Genomic DNA, 24,004 nt, shown 5'->3' with positions numbered 1-24,004 from the left:
ATGCAAAGTTTCGATACATAATTACGGTTCACACGTAATTTTTTACGCATTCTCCCATACATTTCTCATAACGATTACAATGGAAAATGGGAAATTTCAATGCGAAATTTCGCACATGCGAAATTTTGCAGCACCACTGTGTGTATGCCACATATAAAATGTGCATTAGTCCATAACTAAAATGATCTATAAATTACCTTTTCCTGTGCCGTTGTCACTTACTTACAGTAAGTTTTGGAATAGTCTATCTCTTCACAGGGGAGATAATGACAGGTTTTGGAATAGTCTATCTCCTCATGGGGGATTCTCAAGGTTTTCTTTACTTTTAAGAGCACTTACTGAATGGCAGTTGTTCATTCTAACTGCCAAAATATTGTGTGTGGGAGTCGGGTGGCTGACCAGCATGTTTGTATAGACCCTTCACAGAGAGTGCTTTAGTAAAGAGATACTGAGGATTCCTGGGGAGGAGATGGACCAAAACCAGATCTGTCACATTTTTTTTCCTACCTTCTGTTAGTAACTACAACATTGAAAAAAAAAGTAACTTATGGTACATTTTACTCTGGAACAAATGTTGATGGAATACATTTAAATGTACCTTATAAACTCACGTATAAGTCAAATTTTTCAACACACAAAATGTGCTGAAAAGTTAACCACTCGGCTTATATGCGAGTCATTGGAGCAGAACGGATGGTGGAGCAGGTTTTGTTATTGGCAGAGGAGCAGAAGGACCTTGCTTGCACTAGTGATCCTGCTCTTGCCAGCTGGCAACAGCACGATCACTAGTGCAAGATACCATCCCCTGCAATACGGTGTGCAGAGTTTGCTGTGTTCTATGATACCATCTAATGGCGCCTTGAGACACAGTTGTATCATCCTTGGGGCAAGTCTGGCTATACTAGAAGGGGACTGACTTGTACTGGGGGCACATCTGGCTAGTGTGGAGGGGGCTTATATGTGAGTCAATCACTTTTCCTGGGTACTGAGGGAAAAGTTGGTACCTCGGCTTATACGCGGGTCAGCTTATATGCGAGTACATACGGTAAATGCAAATCGACAAGCCCCCATCAATAACACAGTGATAGTAGACTTAGAAAAACTGTGTAAAATGTAGGGAGCTGCTACCTCCTAGCTGGTCTGATAGAGTGTGAAAGAAGTAGAACTATCTTCAGAGCACATATGGGTGAAATAGTGATTGTTAACATACACCTGAAATGAGATGGCTATGGTGGCTACCATATGTATTTCCTTTTAAGGGGACTAAGCAGTGCCCTGAAAATGAAATTTGGACTTACCTGGGGCTTCCTCCGGCCCTCCATAGGCCGTGAGTTCCCCCGGCATCCTCTCCTTCCTTTCCGTGGTCCTGCTGGCGGCTCTGGTAATCCAGCGACTTCAGCTGAAGTCGGGCAGGTGCACCCCTGGAGCGCACACGTCGTGTCATCACGCTGGTTGCTGTAAGAGTTTTGCGCATACATGGTTCTCTAAAGACATAACCGCTCATGTGCAGGATGCTTACGGCGTCCGGCATGATAACGCAACGGGGGCGTGCACTTCAGCCAAAGTCGCCAGCCAGAGCCGCCAGCGGGACCACAGAAAGGAAGAAGAGGATGCTGGGGGTGCTGGAGGAAGCCCCAGGTAAGTCCACATTTCTTTTTTAGGGCACTGCTCAGGGGCCCTTTAAAGTGAACCTGAACTCTTGCACAGGACAGAAGGAAAGCCTAGAGAAATGCACCCTGTATGTATTTAGAGAGTTTAACCTGTCTAATTCCCCCTCATCTGTGACTAATAAAAAGTTGTAATTTGATCTCTTTAGCTGTGTCAGCTCGCTGCCATGGCAGAGAGTTAATTGGTAAACACAGGATGTTAACAATATGTCTGCTTCCATGAAAGCAGGAAATAGACAAACTGCAGATTTATTGCAGGATTTGTATCAGCTGTAACAAAGAAATGTTTTTCTTTAAAGGTTATTATGCTGCTGTGGGTGTTTTACAGCAGGGTATTAGAGACAGAGGCTCATCTGGGCATTATTTAAAAGGAAATACACATGTCAGCCTCCATATCCCTCTCAGTCCAGTTGTCTTTTAATATTGGAAAAAAAATGATATGAATCTGTGGAAGTTCTCACTTGCCTGCTCAAATATTGTCTGTAAATGCAGATGAATATTTCCCACACAGCAATTACATGGTATCAGTGGACCTTGAAAAAATCTATACAAAACCTACAGCAGTCCCTTCTGTGTATTCTAATAAAGTCAGGTGAATAACCTTGAGATGGAGGTTGAGAATAAAGTGGTTGGCAGAAAAATTTTGAGTATGCACAGCCTGAAGTTAAATTTGCATTGACTTCACTGAGATAAACGGAGACAGCATTTGGGTGCGCGATTGAGGGCATCCCACCTGGCTGTTATGTTCACCAACACTAATCATACAGTAGCAAAGGGGGCCTTCAGAGGGGTCAATGCTTCTGAATGGCCACCTTGTTTTCGGGCGGCATTGCCATGGCCACTTAGAGCCTTTGCTTATCTTTGAAGGTCCATCCCGAGGGTGGTAATAAATCAGTGCCTTTGTAAACACACACTTGGAAAATCTTTCATTTTGCTAAATTAAAATATTTGTAAAAATATTCTAAAGATATTGGCATCGCATCATTATCCTGAGGATATTGACCTGGAACCATTTTGGACACAGAACAATGGTGCCCTTTTTTCAGAGTATCCTCAATGTTATGGACCATTGGAGTGGGTATTACTCATGCTAGCAGATCCCAAAATCTTTGGGGAATACTGGTCTTCATGAGATTAAAATGGATTTGCACAGTGGAACCAAACCTGTATAGTTCTGCAACATTTTAAAAAATAAAACTATAGTACTCATCTTTAAAAAACAGGTAAAAAAAATATGCCTCTCCAACGCCCTTATTAGCCCCTTTTGCCCTATGCAGGCAGCTATTGGCCAGGGAAATTGCAGCCCACAAACATAACTACCAAGCTAGTAGTTAATACAGGTGCAGAGGGGCTGGTCCTGGATGGATCCAAGCTCATTACCATCACTCTAATACAGAGGCTCTTCTCTGGGGTTCCTGCTGGTAGCCTCCAATAATATGCAAAGCAGCGCGGGGATGGAGGCTTTGATATCTCCCCCAGCCTGTCTGTCATGCTCTGAGCATGGAAACCTTCAAAACATACCTATTTAGAAAAGCCTATAATTTGCTATAGGTAGCATTGGATGTTCCCTAGCTCATTTGCTAACCCCCCGTGCCTCCTTATCTATTGTATCTAACCCAGTACCCTCTAGATTGTAAGATCATAAGTGCAAGGCCGTCCCCCTAGTTATTTTGTTTCTGCTGTAAGTTATCATATGTTTATGTGAGGATCCGCTCGGCTGCCTGCGCAGGCAGGCAGCTTTTTGACCACTGTTCAGGTCTGCATTCTGCAGGTCTCTGGAAGAGAGACCTTTTGTCAGTTTTGCAGCTTGCTCCTGAGGAATTTGCATACGTTTGTCATGCAGATTGCCTAGCCACATCCTTTGTAGGCTTGCTCTATATATACCATGTGATATCACAGATCTGGGCTGGTCATAAGGGTTAGTCCTGTGAAACACTCCTGAAGTGTCAGCCTTGCTCATTGTTTAAAGATTAGCTTAGAGTAATTCCTGGGACTGCTCTATACAGGTTCCCTAGTGCAGTTAGGATTGCGTATCTGTTTTGTTTGTCTGTTGCGATTGTCCTGTCCCTGCGGTGGTCGACAGGAGATCGTTCTGATCTTTGTTCTTCATTCTTTTGTTCTTTGTTCTTATCTGCCTGTCTAGCTTGGATCGCACTCGCCTTGCGCTAGTGCTGTGGATCCTTCTGTTCTGTCTTCCTGGATCGCACTAGCCTCTTGCGCTAGTGCTGTGGATCCTATCTCTCACTTATTCCTGTTTTCGTGTATCTGTCTTGTCTGCTACGAACACTTGCTGGAGGCTCGGTGAGGTAACCGTTAAGCAAGCGCTCACATCCTCTGCTTTATGTTTGTCTGTCGGTGGTTAGTTAGGCGTGCTTGTCTCTGTTGTGCTTAACACGTGGAGACTGCGCATAAATGCGTGCACTATTGCGAATGAGTGCGGTGTTCGCGTTTAGTTAGCGTTTGTTATTTTCCTTATCTTCTCATTGTATGATTTGCTGTGCCTTTGCTACTCTCATGCTCTGCCTTGCTGTAGCCTTGTGTCACCTCTGGCAATCGCCTCTCCCGCGATTGCGTTCCTACTTCATATCTGCTGTTGTGTATGCATCGTCGCGGGTTGGCGACTAGTTTGGTGCACACACATACAATCTGTCCCTTTGCTCAATCTCATTCGCAATCACTTCTCAGGCGATTGCGTTCTCACTCGGTTTCCTTTGTTGTGTGTCCGCCGTCGCAGGGTGGCGGCTAGATTGGTGGACATACATACATTCCTCATCTGTGCTTATTCGGTCTTGTGTCGCTGTTAGCAATCGCCATCTCTGGCGATTGCCTTCTCACCTGTTCTTCCTGGTTGTGTGTTCATCGTCGCAGGGTACTAGTTTGTTGAACACACATACCCTCTGTCTCTTTGATCTCTCTCTTTCAGGGCTATCTTGCCCTGCGTTTCTTCCCTTCGTGCAATTCCTGTCTGGCGTCTGTGGCAGGGCAGAGGATCTGTTCCTCTGCACTCCACAGCTCCACCTGCCGACAGGAATTTCCCTCTACAGGTGCATTGCAGCTTTTGCTGGGTTCCCTCAAATTATATGCTTGTGGAGGATTTCCGCAGTGTCAGCACACGCCCTGTGCGCTGATCACCGAGAGAATTCCACAATCGTTACAGTTATCACACATCCATGTATTTGTACTTATATTGCTTGATGTCCTGATTGTACAGAGTTTTTTCAACATCTCATGTATCTATGCTTCCCACTGTTTGTTGTATATTATGTTCAACGCTACGGAAGATGAAAGCAATACAAAAATAACAGAATAATGATAATAATAATAGCTGCTTGTCTTGGCATGTGCTACAATGCCTCTTTTCTCATCAGCCTCACTTTCCTGATGCTGCCTTCTTATAATAGGCTCTTGTCAACATTCCTCTAACATAACACATGTACTAACTATAGGAGATGGGAGCTACCAGGAGAGGGAGTCTGGTGAGAGAATAAGAAAAGCTGATCATACCAAGATAGGTAGCTATAAAGTCAGCTATAATATGGGGTGGGACAAGGCTAAATTGCCGGAGATGTCTACACTTTGGTAGCAGGTTTGTTGCTGTTATAAGCAGGGGAATCATAATAGTTAGCCACATTACGGGGGTGGAATGTGAGGACCCCACTAACATTTTTCTCCGGCTTTATAACTTGTGCCGCCCCCTCCTCCCCCCACATGCAATGTTAGACCCTCGGGGTGACCCTTGTGTAATCTAGAAGGCACTCATGTAGGGGACACGTGATCTGCTTTTAAAGTCTCTGATTAGCCATGGCTGAGCTGGAAACAAGGTGCTCAATCAGAGGATTTATTTAGACCTAGTGTATGAAAGGTTGCAGATATGGACCCATAAGCGGCACTGGATGTGCCAGCCGGGAGAGATGCCCTGTATCCACTGTCCCAAATTTGATTGCTAATTAAATTAAACAGAGTCTGACAAGAAAAAAAAATTTCTCTTGATTTCGTGTTTGACCTGAATCTGAACACCAACACTAGTTTTGAATACTGTTTCTTTGATTATCTGGGCATAGTTATAACAAATGTTGATGGCAACTCCCAGAGCAGGCATTTTCAGCATAAAGCTGCTAGCTAGCCTGCAAGAAGTCAAGAATATGGGTCACACAAGAAGGTTGACACTTTATTTGCTATTACGTGTAAATAAATAATACTTGATATTTTATAGGGTGCCTTAACTGACGTGAAATATGAAATCAACGTGGTTACCTATAGTACGGTTTGAGGCATTATTGTGGCACAGTTGGGGGGATCCCATGCAGCCAGGCAAGGGGAGGCAAATTACAGATCGGGCACCAGGGTTTTACACCCTGATTCCTCCCCTAATAGTTGCCCCATAGTGAGGAGCACAGATGTGTGCAAGCATCGCGCTGTGCTCATCAAACGCCAGTGACTAACATTCACCTGCTTCTGTCACAGTTGGTGACAGAGAGGATGTGAATTTACTGTAACCACGTAGGAAAGTGGTTAAGATTCAGCTTACGTGCAGGGACTACTCTGCAGAGCATGCACTGGAAGCAAGTATGTGGTGCAGAGTACATGTTGGAGGCATACCTGAAACTGTAGCTACCTATCCCTACTCTGGCACTGGCAGCAGTTCTTGTGCAGGTTCAAACTCCCCAGATTTTAAATGTGGAGGCAGCGCCACAAGGTGACCACCACTGTGATACCCATGTTAGACACCGATACATATAATAGTAATATTTTCTAGTAAAAGAAATCTGAATTCTGAAGAACATGAAGGCTGCCATCTGTATTTTATGTTATGACATTTAAATTACAAGGCTGTAATGCTGATCTTTTCTCTTAAAATAAGCCTGAAGCTTAAAAAAAAGCTTTAAAGAGGAACTCCAGTGAAAATAATGTAATAAAAAAAGTGCTTAATTTTTACAATAATTATGTATAAATGATTTAGCCAGTGTTTGCCCATTGTAAAATGTTTCCTCTCCCTGATTTACATTCTGACATGTATCACATGGTGACATTTTTACTGCTGGCAGGTGATGTCAGTGGAAGGAGATGCTGCTTGCTTTTTGTGGCAGTTGCAAATAGCTGTTATTTCCCACAATGCAACAAGGCTCCCATAGTTTGATATCAGGACCTCAGAGCTGTGAGGCGCTGACATCACACTGTGGGAGGAGTTTCACCACAAAATTAGCCATACCGAACCCCCTGATGATCCGTTTGAGAAAAGGTTAAGATTTCTCATGGGAAAGGTGGTATCAGCTACTGATTGGGATGAAGTTCAATTCTTGATTACGGTTTCTCTTTAAGCTCCAGAGTAGAGATGTCGCAAACCTCCGATTTTTGGTTCGCGAACACCGTTCGCGAACCTCCGCGGAAAGTTCGTTTCGTGTAAAAGTTTGTGAACCGCAATAGACTTCAATGGGGATGCGAACTTTGCAAAATAGAAAAAGTTATGCTGGCCACAAAAGTGATGGAAAAGATGTTTCAAGGGGTCTAACACTAGTGTTGGGCGAACAGTGTTCGCCACTGTTCGGGTTCTGCAGAACATCACCCTGTTCGGGTGATGTTCGAGTTCGGCCGAACACCTGACGGCGCTCGGCCAAACCGTTCGGCCACATGGCCGAACTAAGAGCGCATGGCCGAACGTTCCCCGAACGTTCGGCTAGCGCTGTGATTGGCCGAACGGGTCACGTGGTTCGGGCCCGAACGCGCTCTGATTGGCCGAACGGTCACGTGGTTCGGGTAAATAAATACCCGAACCACGTCATATCTCCGCCATTTGTCTGTGGGTTTAGCTTTGGGTAGGCAGGCAGGGTAGTTCGCTCTCCAGCCACGCTAGCCAGGGTCCCCCCCAGTCATTGTGTGTCGCTGCTGGGAACAGTAGTACACCGCTCGCTCAGCCACACTATATATAGCATTGTTTACTGCCACTGTGTACCTCGCTCAGCCACGCTATATATATAGCATTGTGTTTTCTGACACTCTGTGTACACGGCTTAGCCTGACTAATATAGCATTGTGTGTACTGCCACTGTGCACCTCGCTCAGCCACGCTATATATAGCATTGTGTGTACTGCCACTGTGCACCTCGCTCAGCCACGCTATATATAGCATTGTGTGTACTGCCACTGTGCACCTCGCTCAGCCACGCTATATATATAGCATTGTGTTTTCTGACACTCTGTGTACACGGCTTAGCCTGACTAATATAGCATTGTGTGTACTGCCACTGTGCACCTCGCTCAGCCACGCTATATATAGCATTGTGTGTACTGCCACTGTGCACCTAGCTCAGCCACGCTATATATAGCATTGTGTGTACTGCCACTGTGCACCTCGCTCAGCCACGCTATATATAGCATTGTGTGTACTGCCACTGTGCACCTCGCTCAGCCACGCTATATATATAGCATTGTGTTTTCTGACACTCTGTGTACACGGCTTAGCCTGACTAATATAGCATTGTGTGTACTGCCACTGTGCACCTCGCTCAGCCACGCTATATATAGCATTGTGTGTACTGCCACTGTGCACCTCGCTCAGCCACGCTATATATAGCATTGTGTGTACTGCCACTGTGCACCTCGCTCAGCCACGCTATATATATAGCATTGTGTTTTCTGACACTCTGTGTACACGGCTTAGCCTGACTAATATAGCATTGTGTGTACTGCCACTGTGCACCTCGCTCAGCCACGCTATATATAGCATTGTGTGTACTGCCACTGTGCACCTCGCTCAGCCACGCTATATATAGCATTGTGTGTACTGCCACTGTGCACCTCGCTCAGCCACGCTATATATAGCATTGTGTGTACTGCCACTGTGCACCTCGCTCAGCCACGCTATATATAGCATTGTGTTTTCTGACACTCTGTGTACACGGCTTAGCCTGACTAATATAGCATTGTGTGTACTGCCACTGTGCACCTCGCTCAGCCACGCTATATATAGCATTGTGTTTTCTGACACTCTGTGTACACGGCTTAGCCTGGCTCTATAGCATTGTGTGTACTGCCACTGTGCACCTCGCTCAGCCACGCTATATATAGCATTGTGTTTACTGCCACTCTGTGTACACCGCTCAGCCAGACTATATACCGTTGTTTACTGACACTCTGTGTACACCGCTCAGCCAGACTATATACCATTGTTTACTGACACTCTGTGTACACGGCTCAGCCTGACTATAAAGCATTGTGTGTACTGCCACTGTGCACCTCGCTCAGCCACGCTATATATAGCATTGTGTTTTCTGACACTCTGTGTACACGGCTTAGCCTGGCTATATAGCATTGTGTGTACTGCCACTGTGCACCTCGCTCAGCCACGCTATATATAGCATTGTGTTTACTGCCACTCTGTGTACACCGCTCAGCCAGACTATATACCGTTGTTTACTGACACTCTGTGTACACCGCTCAGCCAGACTATATACCATTGTTTACTGACACTCTGTGTACACGGCTCAGCCTGACTATAAAGCATTGTGTGTACTGCCACTGTGCACCTCCCTCAGCCACGCTATATATAGCATTGTGTTTTCTGACACTCTGTGTACACGGCTTAGCCTGACTATATAGCATTGTGTGTACTGCCACTGTGCACCTCGCTCAGCCACGCTATATATAGCATTGTGCTTTCTGACACTCTGTGTACACGGCTTAGCCTGACTAATATAGCATTGTGTGTACTGCCACTGTGCACCTCGCTCAGCCACGCTATATATAGCATTGTGTTTTCTGACACTCTGTGTACACGGCTTAGCCAGACTATATAGCATTGTGTGTACTGCCACTCTGTGTACACCGCTCAGCCAGACTATATAGCATTGTGTTTACTTCCACTCTGTGTCTGCTGGGCCTGGGAACAGTAGTACACCGCTCACCCGCCACTGTATAGCATTGTGCTCTGTGTCGCTGCTGGGAATAGTGGTACTGTATAGCATTTCTGTACTGCCACTGTACTGCTGCCAGTCAGCGTGTACTGTAAGGATAAGTGAAATGAGGAAGAAATCCGGTGAAAGAGGAAGGGGCAAGGGAAGAGGTGTTTCCCCTGACGGTTCACGTACAGGCCACAGGGGAGCACCCAAGAAAACCCACTCAATACCGCCCATGTTGTCCAGGACAACAACCCTCACAAATCCAAAAGAACAGGACCAGATAATTACTTGGATGACCTCTCAAGCGTCCAGCAGTGGGTTAAGCAGCACCAGCACATCACGCACGAGGTCCGAGTCCTCAGCCAGTTACAAGGAGCCAGTGGGCACAAAGCTGACACAACCGGCAGCGACACCACGCACACAACTGCCAGATAACCAGTCCTATGAATTACCTCAGGACACAATGGGGTATTCGCAGGAGCTATTCCCAGCCCAACAAACTTCCACCTATGAAAGGTCAATGGAGGAACAGCCAGAAATGTTGTGCCCGGATTCACAACCATTAACTGTGGGAAATGCACCGCGCACTGAAATACAAGGCGAGTCCGAGGAGGACTCGGAAACCCAAATCCCAGAGCAAGTTGGGCAGGAGGGGTTGCAATTGCAGGAGGTCGGCCGACAAGATCTGGAAGACGACGTTGGAGTGAGCTGCGCAGAGGTTGTTCTGGGGAGCTCTACTCCACGGCGGCGGCCCCCCACAATGACATATGACGAGTTTGAGGAGATGGAAGAGGAGGGTATGGACAATGTGGACAGAGACCCAGATTTTATTTGTGAACGAGAACATCGCCGTCGTAGCAGCAGCACAGATGAGTCTGTTGAAGAACCCACTGCTGCACGAGTTCGCCTTGTGCCACAAGGTAGGCGGCGCGCAATTTCAGGCACCACAAGCGTGGAAGTTAGAGTGAGAGGCAAAAGAGGAGGAAACAGAAATCGCCAGCAAGGAGGCAGGTGCTCCAAAGTCTGGGCTTTCTTTGAAGACTGCACTGAGGATGTTACCATGGCGATTTGCAAGGTGTGCAAGACTCGCCTGAGCAGGGGGAAAAGTATTAACAACCTCTCCACCACCAGCATGAGCCGCCACATGCTATCCAAACATCCCACTCTGTGGGCAAACGCGGCAGGACAGGGTACCAGCAACACTGCCTCCCTTGGGTTCACCAGACTCACCACCAGACCCGCCTCAGCAGCAGCAGTAGCCCAGCCATTGCGTGGTTCACAACATTCACAAACATCAGACGACGCTGACACTGTCACTTTCCGGAGTAGTGCTCTTGAGGTCTCCCAGTGTTCATCAAACACAACAACCAACAGCCCTTCCGTGTGCAGCGCTACGGTTCAGTTGTCTGTGTCGGAGATGTTTGAGCGCAAGAGGAAATTGCCAGCAAATGACCCCCGGGCCGTGGCAGTAACAGCCAGCATAGCCAAGCTTCTGGCCTGCGAAATGCTGCCATATCGAGTGGTGGAGACAAACAGCTTCAAGGGCATGATGTCAGTGGCCATCCCACGTTACGTGGTTCCCAGCCGCTACCACTTTGCGCGCTCTGCAGTGCCTGAGTTGCATGAGCACGTGGTCAGCAAAATAACCCGAAGCTTGAAGAATGCCGTTGCCTGCAAGGTTCACCTCACCACTGACACTTGGACGAGTGCGTTCGGCCAGGGTCGATACATCTCCCTTACCGCGCACTGGGTGAACCTTGTGGAGCCTGGCAGCGATTCCTCACCTGCTACGGCGCGGGTGTTGCCCACGCCGCAAACAGCTGCACCGCCGTCCCTCCCACTGGATAACAACAGCAGCACCTACCTCTCTGACTCCTTCTCCTCCAACGCATCTCAAAGCTGTACCTCATCCGGAAACGCTAACCCAGCAGCAGTAGGATCATGGAAGCAGTGCAGCACAGCTGTTGGCATGCGTCAGCAAGCGTTGCTGAAGCTGATCTGCCTTGGGGATAAGCAGCACACAGGGGAGGAAATTTGGAAGGGAATAAAGGAACAGACGGATTTGTGGCTGGCACCGCTGGACTTGAAACCGGGCATGGTTGTGTGTGATAATGGGAGTAATCTCATTCGCGCTTTAAGGTTGGCTAAGCTGACACACATCCCTTGCCTGGCGCACGTGATGAACCTAGTAGTTCAGCGGTTCCTGAGGACATACCCAGGCGTGGCCGATCTTCTGTTGAAGGTGCGTCGAGTGGCCAAACATTGTAGAAATTCCAGTACTGCTTCGGGGGCACTCGCCAAGATGCAGGAGCGCTTCAATCTCCCCCACCATCGCTTGCTGTGTGATGTCCCTACGCGCTGGAATTCTACGCTGCACATGCTAGCACGCTTTTGTGAGCAGAAGAGTGCAGTGGTCCAGTACATGACGGCGCAGTACCGAGGCGCATCCGGACAGCTGCCAAGCTTCTGTGGATCCGATTGGGCCAACATGTTGGACCTCTGCCAAGTCCTCCAAAATTTTGAGCAATCCACGTTGCTTGTGAGCAGTGACAACTCTTCAGTCAGCATTACCATACCACTGCTGTGTTTACTGAAGAGGTCAATGTTGAAAATCAAGGAAACAGCTGTCATGATGCAACTGGGGGAATCTGAAGGAGAAAACGATCAGCGTGATGGTACCAACATCAGGCCATCCGCCTCAGGGAACGCTGGCCCCAGCAGCTATGACGAAGAAGAGGAGGAGGAACAGCTGGAGTTGGAGCAGGAATTTCATGCCACCACTGACGAGGGCCAGAGCGGTGCACGTTGGACTTCCACAATTCAGCGCGAATGGTCAGCAGAAGCAGACCAGGAGGAAGGTGACGACTATGATGCATCACAACAACTATCACAACGCTCACAAGAGGATGATGAGGATTCTGGTAGGACTCTGGCACACATGGCTCAATTCATGCTAGACTGCATTGAACGCGACCCACGCATTGTGCGCATTCTGGACAACACCAATTACTGGGTTTATACCCTTCTGGATCCACGGTACAAACACAATGTTCCAAAACTGTTTGAAGAAAGAGTCAGACAGGTCAAAATGGAAGAATACCAGCAGGCCCTTGTGGAGACTTTAGAGAGGAGATTGACATCCTCCCCCTCCTCTAGCCAGTTGTACGCCGACAGACTGACTTCCGCAAACCCAGGACGACCAGGAGGGCAGCAAACAACGCAAGCCGCAGCTAGTGCCCAAAAGGGAATGGTATCGGCAGTGTTCTTAGAGTGGGAAAATTTTCTGACACCCATGCAGCAGCAGCCCACTGAACAGGAAGCGTGCAGATCCACCTCCAACACCGATCGCCTGGAGAAGATGGTCAAGGACTACATGTCAGATGACGTAGCTGTGTCGAACAATCCATCTGCACCCTTCAACTATTGGGTATCGAAGCTAGACACCTGGCACGAACTGGCAATGTACGCAATAGAGGTGCTGGCTTGCCCGGCAGCCAGCGTTATGTCGGAACGCTGTTTCAGTGCTGCCGGAGGCATCGTCACAGATCGGCGTATCCGCCTCTCCACAGAAAATGCAGACCGTCTGACTCAAATTAAAATGAATCAATCCTGGATTGGAAACGACTACGCAACACTCTAGGACCCCAACCAAGTAACATGACCAATGAACATCTGGGATGGTGTAGCGTTACCGGTCCCTGTTTATTGAACCTCTCATCTGTATTACATTTATGACTGCATGGCGGCAAAAAGCATTGCTGCTATATCCGCACGCTTTTTGTCCTCATGCAAGGCCTGGGTTGTTGTGTCTCAAAAAGCATGGCCTTCTCCTCCTGCGCCTGCTCCTGTTCCATCACGTGTGCTGCTGCTGCTGCTGGGTTAGCGTTGCCGGTCCCTGTTTATTGAACCACTTATCTTTATTACATTTATGACTGCATGGCGGTACAAAGCATGCTATCCGCACGCTTCTTGTCCTCATGCAAGGCCTGGGTTGTTGTGTCTCACAAAGCGTGGCCTTCTCCTCCTGCGCCTCCTCCTGTTCCATCACGTCTGCTGCTGCTGGGTTAGCGTTGCCGCGTGGTCCCTGTTTATTGAACCACTTATCTTTATTACATTTATGACTGCATGGCGGTACAAAGCATGCTATCCGCACGCTTCTTGTCCTCATGCAAGGCCTGGGTTGTTGTGTCTCACAAAGCGTGGCCTTCTCCTCCTGCGCCTCCTCCTGTTCCATCACGTCTGCTGCTGCTGGGTTAGCGTTGCCGCGTGGTCCCTGTTTATTGAACCACTTATCTTTATTACATTTATGACTGCATGGCGGTACAAAGCATGCTATCCGCACCCTTCTTGTCCTCATGCAAGGCCTGGGTTGTTGTGTCTCACAAAGCGTGGCCTTCTCCTCCTGCGCCTCCTCCTGTTCCATCATGTCTGCTGCTGCTGGGTTAGCGTTGCCGCGTGGTCCCTGTTTATTGAACCACTTATCTTTATTACATTTATGACTGCATGGCGGTACCTCATGCAAGGCCTGGGTTGTTGTGTCTCACAAAGCGTGGCCTTCTCCTCCTGCGCCTCCTCCTGTTCCATCACGTCTGCTGCTGCTGGGTTAGCGTTGCCGCGTGGTCCCTGTTTATTGAACCACTTATCTTTATTACATTTATGACTGCATGGCGGTACCTCATGCAAGGCCTGGGTTGTTGTGTCTCACAAAGCGTGGCCTTCTCCTCCTGCGCCTGCTCCTGTTCCATCACGTGTGCTGCTGCTGCTGCTGGGTTAGCGTTGCCGGTCCCTGTTTATGGAACCTCTTATCTTTATTACATTTATGACTGCATGGCGGTACAAAGCTTGCTATCCGCACGCTTCTTGTCCTCATGCAAGGCCTGGGTTGTTGTGTCTCACAAAGCGTGGCCTTCTCCTCCTGCGCCTCCTCCTGTTCCATCACGTCTGCTGCTGCTGGGTTAGCGTTGCCGCGTGGTCCCTGTTTATTGAACCACTTATCTTTATTACATTTTTGACTGCATGGCGGTACAAAGCATGCTATCCGCACGCTTCTTGTCCTCATGCAAGGCCTGGGTTGTTGTGTCTCACAAAGCGTGGCCTTCTCCTCCTGCGCCACCCTCCTCCTGTTCCATCACGTGTGCTGCTGCTGGGTTAGCGTTACCGGTCCTTTTTCCTGGAACCTCTTATATGTATTACATTTATGACTGCATGCCGACAAAAAGCATGTTACCTGTGCAAAGAAAACAGACATTTCCCGCATTTAAAAGACAGTTTTCCCTTTGAAACTTTAAAATCGATTTTCTCAAAAACTATAACCTCTTTTTGCTAAAAAAAAATTCCCTCTTGTACCCACTCCCAAGGTGCACATACCCTGTAAATTTGGGGTATGTAGCATGTAAGGAGGCTTTACAAAGCACAAAAGTTCGGGTCCCCATTGACTTCCATTATGTTCGGAGTTCGGGTCGAACACCCGAACATCGCGGCCATGTTCGGCCTGTTCGGCCCGAACCCGAACATCTAGATGTTCGCCCAACACTATCTAACACCTGGAGAGGGGCATGGCGGGTTGGGATACATGCCAAAAGTCCCGGGGGAAAATCTGGATTTGACGCAAAGCAGCATTTTAAGGGCAGAAATCACATTGAATGCTAAATTGCAGGCCTAAATTGCTTTCAAACATCTTGCATGTGTATACATCAATCAGGGAGTGTAATTAGAGTTCTGCTTCACACTGACACACCAAACTCACTGTGTAACGCACTGCAAACAGCTGTTTGCGTAGTGACGGCCGTGCTGGACTGGTGCGCAACATGGCCAGAGTGCAGGCCGTGGCAGTTTTCCAGCCCATATGGTCGCCGGGCTGTGGTAGCTCAATGATAGAACAACAGTGACTGTCAAGCTGATCAAATTTGGTCTGTCCACAATGAAGCAACAACCTTATTATCTTCTTGTATGTAGGTAGGCATAGGTAGGAGTCCCAGTATAGGTAGGTAGGCATAGGTAGGAGTCCTAGTATAGGTAGGTAGGCATGGGTAGGTGTCCCAGTAGTTAGCTAGGCATAGGTAGGAGACCCAGTATAGGTAGGTAGGCATAGGTAGGAGTCCCAGTATAGGTAGGTAGGCATAGGTAGGTGCCTCAGTAGTTAGCTAGGCATAGGTAGGAGACCCAGTATAGGTAGGTAGGCGCCTCAGTAGTTAGCTAGGCATAGGTAGGAGACCCAGTATAGGTAGGTAAGCATAGGTAGGTGTCCCAGTAGTTAGCTAGGCATAGGTAGGAGTCCCAGTATAGGTAGGTAGGCATAGGTAGGTCCCCTAGTATAGGTAGGTAGGTAGGTGTCCCCGTATAGGTAAGTAGGTGCCCCAGTAGTTAGGTAGGCATAGTTAGGTGTCCCAGTATAGATAGTTAGTTAGGCAGGGCCTGGCTGGCACAGCTGCAACAGATAGGGCTGTATAATGTCAGTGAGCAACACACACAAAAAAAACACATCAGGAAAACATTATAGCTCTCAAAAGAGCTGTTGAGGGATGCTATTTTATCAATAACAATCAGCCAGGAGCAAGCCAAGAGCCTAACTAATCTTTCCTTAGGAGAAAAAATCTGCTGCAGCTCTCCCTAGTCTGTCTGTTTGCAGCAGGCACACGAGTGAGTGTCATGGCCAGCGAGCCTGCCTTATATAAGGGGGGGTGGGGCTCCAGGGCTTAGTGTAGCCTGAATGGCTACAATGTGCCTGCTGACTGTGATGCAGAGGGTCAAAGTTGACCCTCATAGTGCATTATGGGGCGAATCGAACTTCCGCAAAAGTTCGCATGGACCAGGCGAACGCGAACCACTAAAGTTCGCCTGGAACCGTTCGCAGGCAAACCGTTCGCGACATCTCTACTCCAGAGGCTTCCCTGATCCTCCTGAACCCCTCCACCTCCAGTCTCGACACTCTTCCTCTTTTTGGCCATGCCTGTACAGCAGCATGGAGCAGCTTGTGCACAGATTAAAAAAAAGCCTTGCACGAGTGACTCCATGCTACTGCACAGACACGGTCCTTCTATGTCCCTGTGCAGTGTGGCCACGCTCGTACAAGGCAGGAGTGTGGCCGCAACTAATCTTCAACTTTAATGTTGAAACTTGTTCTTGTTGGCAATAACAACATTATTACTTAAACTGCAGTATAGTAAAGCAACACAAGATGTCACTTTCTGTAAAGTGAGGTGATGATCTCTATGGTATTGTGATTGTCTGTATTCATTCTATGTTCCTAAGTAAGCTGCATTTCCTGATGGTGGTGTATGATTTATCTCTGCATGTTTTTCTTCAGTAAAGAGTTCTAACTTGTTATACTGAGTGCCTATTTGCGTGTACTAATACGTGTGTACTTTTTTTTACTTATATGGCATTCCCTAGGATGTGGAATATATATATATATATATATATAAGTACAAAAAATATGCTAAAAATTATTTGAAATTCATTGAAGGGGGGGGGGGGGGGGTCAGAATACCTAATCTATGATACACTAGCTCAGAGATGAACTATCAGAAGATAAGGATCTGCCCAGCAGCCAGGCAAGTGACATCTTCAAGAGTCTGCAATAGCTCCTTTCATATTCCTCTCAGTTCACGTTTCCTTTAAAAGTGTTACTCTCTGTGGAGTACATGATTCTCCCATGCAAAGTGTTTAGTGCAGAGAAGGGAAAGGGAATATTCTGTTTAGCATTCTCCTCCACATAAATACACGGCACCAGCTGACTTAGTTTCTCCACCTCAGTTCAGGAATTGATGGCTTTACCCTTTCTTGAGGAGAGGCAAGCATTGAACTATGGACATTTACATTGCTAGCTACTGGTTCCTGGGAACATACAGTCAGCAGATGGTAATCTGCACCTTTCTGTATGCACGCTCACTAATGATCGAGGCAGCTCTGACTACAGGCTGTGAGGAGAGTAGAGAAGGGCTGCTATTTCAGAAGGGACAAAGGGTCAACATAGACTCCAGTGTGAAAGTGCACTATGTTTACCAAGGAAGAAAATCCCTTAACTTGCAACATTATTTTTGACATTTGTCTGCCCACCACCAACTATACAATTTTCTTTTTTTTTTTTTTCTTCAGCAGAGAAAATGATGATCGCTGTGCTTAAACTAATGCAGGACCTGTGGAATGTAATGTGGAATTAACTCATATAAGTGGAATATTTCAGTCAAAAATTTGCTACTGAAGACTTTTGTACAACTATTTCAGAATATTTTACCATACTGTATGTTCTTATGGGACTCTGAAGGGTAAAGAAGAACCACACTTTCAAGACAAAGCGCTCTCCAGGTATGTAACCCTCCAACAATGCAGTCCCAAAAAATATTTATTTAGCTCATATTTTTTTGCTGCAACTAATGGCCCTTATACAATTCATTTTTTTCCATTAAAGGATACCTTAGCGCTTGGAAACATTTAAAAACACGGGGAGCAAGCATGTGTGGTGGGCTCTCCTCATGCCCCCCATTCTCCTCCGCCCCCCTCCGTTATGTTTTAATAGCCCCCCAAAGCTACTTCCGGGTTGGGAGGGTTGGTCAGCTGCCCGGCGATACGCACCCTTGATTGCGCACCCCGGTCAGGACTACTCTGCACATGCTCACTACAAAATTGTGATGTCATGTGCAGAGCACTCCCGGCCACAGGGCTTTCTATTAAGGATGCGGGTTGCCCGGGCTGCACCTGCGCACTGCAGACCGACCCTCCTGACTCAGAGGTAGCTTTGGGGGCTATTAAAACATAACGGAGGGGGACGGAGGAGAACAGGGGGGAGTAGTGGGCATGGGAAGAGGTTCCTACACATGCTTGCTCCCCTCTGCTTTTAAATTATTCTCCGCACTAAAGTATCGTTTTAAAAAAACTTCAGCATTTTATTTGGAGTGTTTTATTGCTTGCTGGTGGTGTAAAGGGCATTTTGTTGACAAAGTATGAAAATATCACATCAGGGAAAACTAAAGGTGCCCATACTTCTGAAGATTATGGGCAGATTCAACATAGAGACAAATTAATCTGTAATCGAATCTGATTAGAGATAAATTTGTCTGTTCGTCGAAGCTGCCCATATACTGCAGGCTGATTCCCGTCTGAGCCCGCCCCATCCGCCCCACCGCTGCCTCCAATGTATAAATGTGCACCCTACTGTGTGCATTTATACATTATCTGTCTGGTGTCGGCCTCCACGCAGTGTCCGTAACCTCTGGGCGCCTCTCTGTACACGCCACTGGTGCATAGCGTCTGACGTCAGACGCTATGTGCCGACATTAGACGCTATGCAACAGTGACGTGTACGGAAGCTCCCAGAGGTTACTGACACCGCGTGGAGGCTGACACAGGACAGGTAATGTATAAATGCACACACTGGGGGGCACATTTATACATTACGGCAGCAGCGGCGGGGGTTTTGTCGCTTGTTCTGAAATCTGTCCTTGTACCACCGAACACCCAATCAACCAACTTCGGCCCAAAATATTGCACCAGGTGCGATCGACTAATGCGACCAATTTCAGGCCTGTACTTGGCGGCACAAATTTTCAACCAATTCGATAATAATCAAATTGGTTGGTCGATTGGTCGCCAAAGTCGCCTGATGTATGGGCATCTTAAAGAGAATCTGTACTGTCCGATTTGTACAATAAAAAACATACCAATCGAGTCACTGTGATCTCCTGGATCCCTCTTTGCCGTTTCCGCCTCTCCCCACCGTGATCCTGGCTTTTAATCACCAGTTTTAGGCAGTGTTTCAAAAAAAACATGGCTGCTAACCAGGAAGTGATGTTTGTGTATAAAATATATATATCTCATGTTGCAGTATACTACAAGTTTTTATTACATAGTGAATTATCTGCACTCCAGTCTGGGATGCTCACAGTTTCTCAGCATGTGACAGGCAGCTCCCTACCCCCCTCAGCCTCACAAACTGCATCACTGTCTGTGAGGAGTTGTATTCATTACAACAGAGGTAGCTCCTTCCTCTTTGGGTTGACAAAGCTTGATAAAGAAAAGAAGATTAGATATATTACAGAGACAGTGCCACTAGAAAAGGGTGCAGTAATCCAGAGCACATTAAAACACGTATAGAAACGTACAGGATAGAAATAAAGCTGAAAATTTTGTTACAGAGTCTCTTTAAGAAAATAACATTAATTGCATAGGGGCCATTGTGCTTAAAGGAGTTATCAGGGATTTTTATAGAAAATAAACACTACTTACCGGGGGCTTCCTCCAGCCCCAAGCTCCCAGGACCTCCCTCGCCTCAGCTCTGCCTTCAGCCGTTCACCGGAGCTCCGACCCGGTCCCCGGCGATGACGTAAGGGCGACCTCCAGGTCGCTCTGTACTGCACCTGCGCGAGCGGCGCTGTCAATCACCGCCACGTGGGCTGGAGCGGATTGCGCAGGTGCAGTACAGAGCGACCTGGAGGTCGCTCTGACGTCATCGCCGGGGACCGGGTCGGAGCTCCGGCGAACGGCTGCGGGCAGAGCTGCGGCGAGGGAGGTCCTGGGAGCTTGGGGCTGGAGGAGGCCCCCGGTAAGTAGCGTTTATTTTCTATAAAAATCCCTGATAACTCCTTTTAAAGAGATTTTTTTACATGCTTTGCATGTTTTATAGTATTACATGGAGAGGTAGGGGCCAGACTGTGAACATTTGCACCTGACACCAGTGAAGACAATGGGTGCTCAGAGATACAGTAGCCTTCTCAATTCTCTGGAGCCAGGCTGTTCATGGACACACCCACTGAGATGGGTTCAGCAGCTGAGACAATGACTGTAGCAGGCATGCTTCATAAACGTTTTATAGACAGTATTTGCAAAACAGAGTAAAACTTTAAACATTGTTATTTCTGCATCTTTGGCATTTTTCAAGCTACTTTCTTGGGCAGCACGGTGGCATAGTAGTTAGCACTCTAGTCTTGAAGCATTGGGTCCCTGGTTTGAATCCCAGCCAAAACTATCTGCACAGAGTTTTTCTTTTACTCTCCCCGTGTCTGTGTGGGTTTCCTCCAGGCACTCCAGTCTCCTCCCACATCCCAAAAACATACAGATAAGTTAACTGGCTTACCCCTAATATGGCCCTAGACTATGATGCATACACTACAAAGTACATACATAGACACATGACTATGGTAGGGATTAGATTGTGAGCTCCTATGAGTGACAAAGAAATATACTCTGTACAGCGTTGCGGAAGAAGTCAGCGCGATATAAATACTAAATAATAATAATGTCTGTGAAACAAATGCTTGCTCTGTGCGACTGTAGAGGTGAGAAGACAGTGACTGGACCAATCCACTGGCCCAATCTCCTCTTTATCACATGCTGTTTATTTTGAAACTATAGGAGTCCTTTTATTTACACTTGTGTCATATAGAGCGGTCCCACCACACCGCAGCTGTACAAAAAAATCAATTGAGAAATCCATTCAAAGTATGCCTCACTACCAGGATAACTGCGCAAGTTGGCCAGTAACGCACTGCATGCAGACTGTTACTGCGCCGGCACCAGTATACCATGATGCGCTGCGTTCAGTGTAACAGCGACATATGGCTATCACTGCTCCTGTGGCGGGATGCAGTGAGTGTATGCAACATTTTTGGTATGCTGTGACGCAGTAAGTGTGAAAGGAGCATTAGATATAACTAGTAGACCCAAGCCCGTTCTCTACACCCGCACACACCCGCCCCGCTCCCTCGCCCCGTTCTCCAGTCCCAACTGCTGTCTGGGTCCATGTTGCGCACATGCGCATAAGCAAAAAGCAGGGATCCACCTACACAGGGATAGCGCTACTCAGGGACACAGGGGTTTTATTATAGAGGATATAGATTTTAGACACAAAATTATGCAAATTATGGAAAAACTCAGAATATTATTTCTCATGGTAGCATTGCGTGAATATAAATAAATGGAAAATGCATTTATATCAGTAATGTATTTAATGTCTCATGTGTTGCAGTGGTGCTGCATTATGGATGGGTAATCTGCTGTCAGATGAAGAGCAGAAATATCTTGTTTGTTATCTAGACAGAGATGTGTTTTGTGTTTTTTATATTTTCTAACTTACTGTTTCAGTGTATTTTGTGCTTCCTTAGTTGGTTAAAGTGACACTGAAGCGAAAAAAAAAACTCATGATATAATGAATTGTATGTGTAGTATGGATAATTAATAGAACATTAGTAGCAAAGAACAGAGTCTCATCATTTTATTTTCAGTTATATAGCTTTATTTTTATAACATTGCATCATTCTCTAATATTTGCAGTTTACAAACTACACTCTGTATTTTAAACAATATGACAGAACAGAGTTAAGGACCCTTTGAACTTTCCTGCAGTAAAACTTTAAACAAACAAGAAACAGTGAGAGACAGGTTGAGATAAGTGCTTCAGAAAACAGCACTGTAGCCTACCAAGCTGGGTCGTAGTGCTCAGAGAAGCTCTTTTGCATAGGTTACAAGTGAAGTTTCTTAACTCTTCCTGTACTGGAAACAATATGAGACTCATATCTGTGTTACTAATATTCCATTTATTAGCTGTACTACACATACAAATCATTATCTCATAAGTTTATTTTCACTTCAGATTCCCTTTAAAGCATTGCCTCCTGATTACGTTTTTTTTCTATAAGGAGCACATTGTAGCTAATCAGTGGATATGGATTTGCACTTACTTGGGTACCTGTAGTAAAAATCATCTTCAATGTCACTGGTTATATTGTTATCCTTTTTATACTGAATCCAAGAAGGGTCCGCTCCGGGGTCATAGCGCACAAAAACTCCAAATAAAATGATCATAGCAATCTGCAGGGCAAGGCAAGCTAGTGGTAGCTTCCATCGCATGTAGGTGTTAACCATCTTAAGGGGCTTCTTGTATCTTCTTAAACCGATATAAAGTCAGTGGCTGCTTATTACATCTGTCAGGACATTCAGCTGTAAGTGGTGACAAAGTCTCTGTGCACCTGGATTGTACTGAAGACATTTCTGCATTTTATAGGGCAGAATGTAGAGGTGTGAGGATGGTGTCCCTTCATAGCCACACACCACTTTCCAGGTATTGGTAGACTTACAGTGACAGGTAGCTGCCTTCGCAGGTCTATCTCAGTTCATCAGCTTGCTTACAACAACTTGCTTTGTATGAGGGAGTTGGCTCATAAACTCTGAAGAGGAAAGAGTGACAGACTGACAGTGTCATTATTTACTACCTTTTTTTAAAGGTAAATTTATGGCTTCAAAGCAAATTGCTTCTTAATAATGAACACATCATTTTTTGCAAACAAGCCTGTTGAATGACCATACCCTGGTAATGAAGAAACTAATATACCCAAGTCCATTCAGACACAAGTCAAACGGATATTACTAAAGGAATGCATGTCATTCATACCAGTACTACAGCTCACTTGCAGAAGCTTTCCATAATCTTTAGGTATGGAACTTTTTGTAGATTCCTTAAAGAATGAAGGAAATACTCATTTAGGTTATTATTGTGCTCTTTAATGTATAATTTTATATTGTTTTCATAAAATTCATCATACATTGATGAAAATCTCTGCAATGGCTCCCTATCCAATTCAGGACAAGTTTTAATATTCTGTGCCTGGCCTATAAATCTGCACAAAACCTGCCCTACCTGTCACGGAACAGCCGTTAGAAACGAGAACGCAAACGCAATTGGTTTATTGCACCGATTGCCAGTGACGTGCTATATCTGGATTGATTGTGTAGGAGCATCTGCAGTCTTTTCTCAGCAGAGAGATAGCATCAGCTTAACTGCAGGATAGCTCTTTTGATATGCTAATGAGCAGGAACAAACCCTTGTGTTCAGGAGGCTAGAGCTTACTTTTCATTACCTCAGATAGATGTCAATGGGCTCACCAAATGGTGACTCTATTCAAAGCACTGCTTTCCCCCCAGACTGACCGGAGCCATATAGACAGAATAAGAAAGCATGGAGTTTAGGATTTTGAGCATGTTTAAGCAATACCGTTTAGGTGAGAAATGTGAAAGTTATATCATTCTGCTGGTCCGGATCTTGTGAGTATTTTGATATTAAATTGGGGCCACTGGCATAACCAGAACTCGGGGGATTCCACTGTTTTTTAACCGGGCATGCAAACATGCCCAAGTTTGGTATCATATGAACTGGCCTAGTCTGAGGAATATGAATATGTGATGGTCATGTGTGTGAGGAAAGCGTAAGCCGAGATATGACAAATGTCATATTTGGTGGGCATAGAGCACCCAGCCAGGGAGCTCACCACCCCTGTCCAACCCCTGGGCTGTACTTGAGGCTCCACCCAAAGATGGGCATTGTTCAAAAGTGGTTGCGAGGGACTCCTCCATCATTCCTCCATTTTTCCACCTTCATGAAAGCTGCTCCCACTTTGAGGAACAAGTGGTAGCCATTTTGTTTGGACTTTGAACTTTGCTGAAACTGAACAA

General features: G+C 46.5%; 1 protein-coding gene across 1 annotated transcript in view; it reads right to left on the bottom strand.

Moving 5' to 3' along the window:
* RHCG (Rh family C glycoprotein) overlaps window positions 1-22,612 on the bottom strand; it is a 158,753-nt gene extending 136,141 nt beyond the window's left edge. The window contains exon 1 of the mRNA XM_068272469.1: window positions 22,237-22,612. Within this exon, the coding sequence (XP_068128570.1) occupies window positions 22,237-22,420 (184 nt within the window). The 5' untranslated portion in view covers window positions 22,421-22,612. The remainder of the gene's footprint in view (window positions 1-22,236) is intronic.
* Between the last annotated feature and the right edge of the window lie 1,392 nt (window positions 22,613-24,004).

The sequence above is a fragment of the Hyperolius riggenbachi genome, chromosome 3, assembly GCF_040937935.1.
Source record: "Hyperolius riggenbachi isolate aHypRig1 chromosome 3, aHypRig1.pri, whole genome shotgun sequence".
Classification (NCBI taxonomy): domain Eukaryota; kingdom Metazoa; phylum Chordata; class Amphibia; order Anura; family Hyperoliidae; genus Hyperolius; species Hyperolius riggenbachi.
Note: the sequence above shows the minus strand (reverse complement) of the source record. Positions and strands in the feature narration are given on the sequence as shown.